The sequence below is a fragment of the Olea europaea genome, unplaced genomic scaffold (assembly GCF_002742605.1).
Source record: "Olea europaea var. sylvestris unplaced genomic scaffold, O_europaea_v1 scaffold2587, whole genome shotgun sequence".
Lineage (NCBI taxonomy): Eukaryota > Viridiplantae > Streptophyta > Magnoliopsida > Lamiales > Oleaceae > Olea > Olea europaea.
In genome coordinates, this window is record NW_019244176.1 from 83,911 (window position 1) to 86,804 (window position 2,894).

A 2,894-nucleotide genomic window follows, 5' to 3' on the forward strand; every position below is an offset into this window, starting at 1 on the left:
AAAAGACAATAGTATTATTGTATTAAAGCACCGTCTTAAAAATTGAACTAACCATATTAGTTTGATAAGAGCAAACGACAGTCAATTCAAACCGTATTTTAAAAGATTCAGACGAAATCCGATCAACTGAAAATTGAGTGAACAATCCAGGGCTTTGACAACTAGAACTTAGGGACTCTAATCTCTAAAAAGAATAGTAAACGGGCTCGAGAATCATCAGCTATTCGACTGTAGTCAATTCATGTTCATCTCGTATCACCTGCAGGGCCTCGTATAAGGTGCAATTTTTTATACTGCATGAGAAAATCAACATCAATTTGCCCCAGGAACACACATCAATTCATCGTAATCCCAAAGTTTTTTCCTTCCACCAGGAAACTGAACTTTTCTGTTAGCTCTAATGGACAAGCTATCAAAAACCACAGCTTTATGCACCTACTCCATGATCCCTCAAAGATTCAATCTTCCAGTGAGACAAAAATCCTCCATGCACTCACCATCAAAATGGGTTCAATCCCAGCACAGCAACCTGTTTTCCTTCACAACAATATCATTAAGAATTATGCGTCGTTCGGTGATTTTTACTCGGCGATCAAGTTATTCGATGAAATGTCTAGCAGAAATGTTGTATCGTATAATACCATGATTTCTGCGTGTTGTCAAAATGGGTTTTTAGAGGAGGCCTGGAAGTTGTTTTCTGACATGAGAAAATGTGATTTTAAGCCTTCACAGTTTACATTTGGCGGGCTCTTATCATGTGATTCCTTGGCTATTTTTGAAGGAATGCAGTTGCAGGCACTGATTCAAAAGAATGGGTTGTTCTGTGCTGATCCTTTTCCTGGAACTGCATTGTTAAGTATGTATGGGAGACACGGATGTTTAGATGAAGCTATTGGGGTATTTGAATGCATGCCTGAAAAGAATTTGGTGAGCTGGAACTGTATGTTATCTTTGTTTGGCCAAATGGGCCTTGTTGAAAATTGTCTGAATATGTTATGCGAGCTCATTAGAAATGAAATAGGAGTGTCTGAGTATTCTTTTGTGGGTATCTTATCTTGTTTTGATGGAGAAAATAAATTGCAAATAGGAGAGCAGATACATGGAGCAGTGATAAAGTATGGTTTTGATTGTGTAGCTTCAGTGAGTAATTCTCTGCTTAATATGTATGCGAAGTGCGATGTCAAATGCTCAGCGGAGAAATTTTTTGAACAGGTTCTTGTTATGGATATTGTGTCATGGAACACACTAATCGGAGCAATGGTGAAAAGTGCTAGACCAGCCAGAGCATTTGATCTCTTCCTGGAAATGTGTGCGCACGAATTCTTGCCAAATGAGACAACATTTGTAAACGTTCTTAGTTCTTGCACAAGCATGCATACATCACTGTATGGGAAACTCATCCATGGTAAGATGATCAAGAAAAGATTCGAAGCTGATGTGTATGCAGGTAGTGCTTTGGTTGACTTCTATGCTAAATTTGATAAAGTTGAAGAAGCGCACCTTTGTTTTGATGAAATAACTGAGAAGACTTTGGTTTCTTGGAATTCTTTGATGCTGGGATATTCAAATATAGATTTTTCTGTTACAGTTGGGTTGTTGAAAGATATGATTTACTTAGGTTATCAGCCAAATGAGTTCTCATTTTCTATTGTTATTAAATCATCATCGCCATTAGAGTTGTTCCAACTTCATGCATTGACAGTAAAGTTGGGTTATCAAGAGAATGCATATGTGTTAAGCTCTCTTGTCAGCTCCTACNAGTTGTTCCAACTTCATGCATTGACAGTAAAGTTGGGTTATCAAGAGAATGCATATGTGTTAAGCTCTCTTGTCAGCTCCTACACCAGAAATGGTTTCGAAACTGATGCCTTGATTTTTGTTGCTTCTTATATCACGCCCCTTTCTGTTGTTACATCCAATGTAATTGCTGGGATTTATAACAGAACCGGCCAATATGAGAAAACTCAAGAGTTATTTGCTGTAATGGAGGAACCTGACATTGTATCATGGAATATTTTGATTGCGGCGTGTTCAAAAAATGGAGACTACAAAGAGGTTTTTGAACTTTTCGATCACATGCGAAGATCTCTAGTCTCTCCTGACAATTACACGTTTGTTAGTCTCTTTAGTGTTTGCACCAAATTGTGTAACCTTGCTTTGGGCTCTTCTCTTCACGGTCTAATTATCAAAACTGATTTTAGGTCTTGTGACACATTTGTGTGTAACATCATGATTGACATGTACGGGAAATGTGGGAGTCCTGAGAGTTCTGTTAAGATCTTCAATGAAATAAAAAAAAGGAATGTTATTTCATGGACATCTCTTATTTCAGCCCTTGGATTGCATGGTCATGCAAATGAAGCCTTGGATAAATTCAGGGAGATGGAAGCAGAGGGTTTTTGGCCAGATAAAGTTGCTTTTCTAGCTGTTCTTTCTTCATGTAGACATGTTGGGGATGTGGGACGGGGAACGGAATTGTTTGGGCAAATGAAATCGAAGTACGGGGTTGAACCAGAAATGGATCATTATCTCCTTGTTGTTGATCTATTGGCTAGATATGGGCATCTCAAAGAGGCTGAGCGACTAATTTTGGGGATGCCTTTCCCGCCAAATGCATTGATTTGGCGCAGTTTCCTTGAAGGATGCAAAAGACAAAGAACTATGGACGATTTAGCTCTTGCAGCATAAACCACAAAATCGACTTCTATATATTGTTGTACAGGCCTGTTGGAGAAATTGCTTGTAATGTATGGAGGATCATTTCTAGATTTGATCATTTTTCATGTACATTGAATATTTCAAGAAACTATAGACTTGGCTAATAGTATGGCAGTGAAGTTCTAAATTATAGTGAGAAATCTCAGTAAATCCAATAATGGCTTGAAGAGGATTGG

At 38.2% G+C, this 2,894-nt stretch overlaps 1 protein-coding gene across 1 annotated transcript; it reads left to right on the plus strand.

Moving 5' to 3' along the window:
- The first annotated feature begins 77 nt into the window (after positions 1–77).
- Positions 78–2,888, plus strand: LOC111382934 (pentatricopeptide repeat-containing protein At3g58590). The gene is made up of 2 exons (XM_023006976.1): positions 78–1,763; positions 1,848–2,888. The coding sequence occupies exons 1-2, from the start codon at positions 298–300 to the stop codon at positions 2,686–2,688; spliced, it is 2,307 nt and encodes a 768-aa protein (XP_022862744.1). The 5' UTR covers positions 78–297; the 3' UTR covers positions 2,689–2,888.
- Positions 2,889–2,894: the final 6 nt, after the last annotated feature.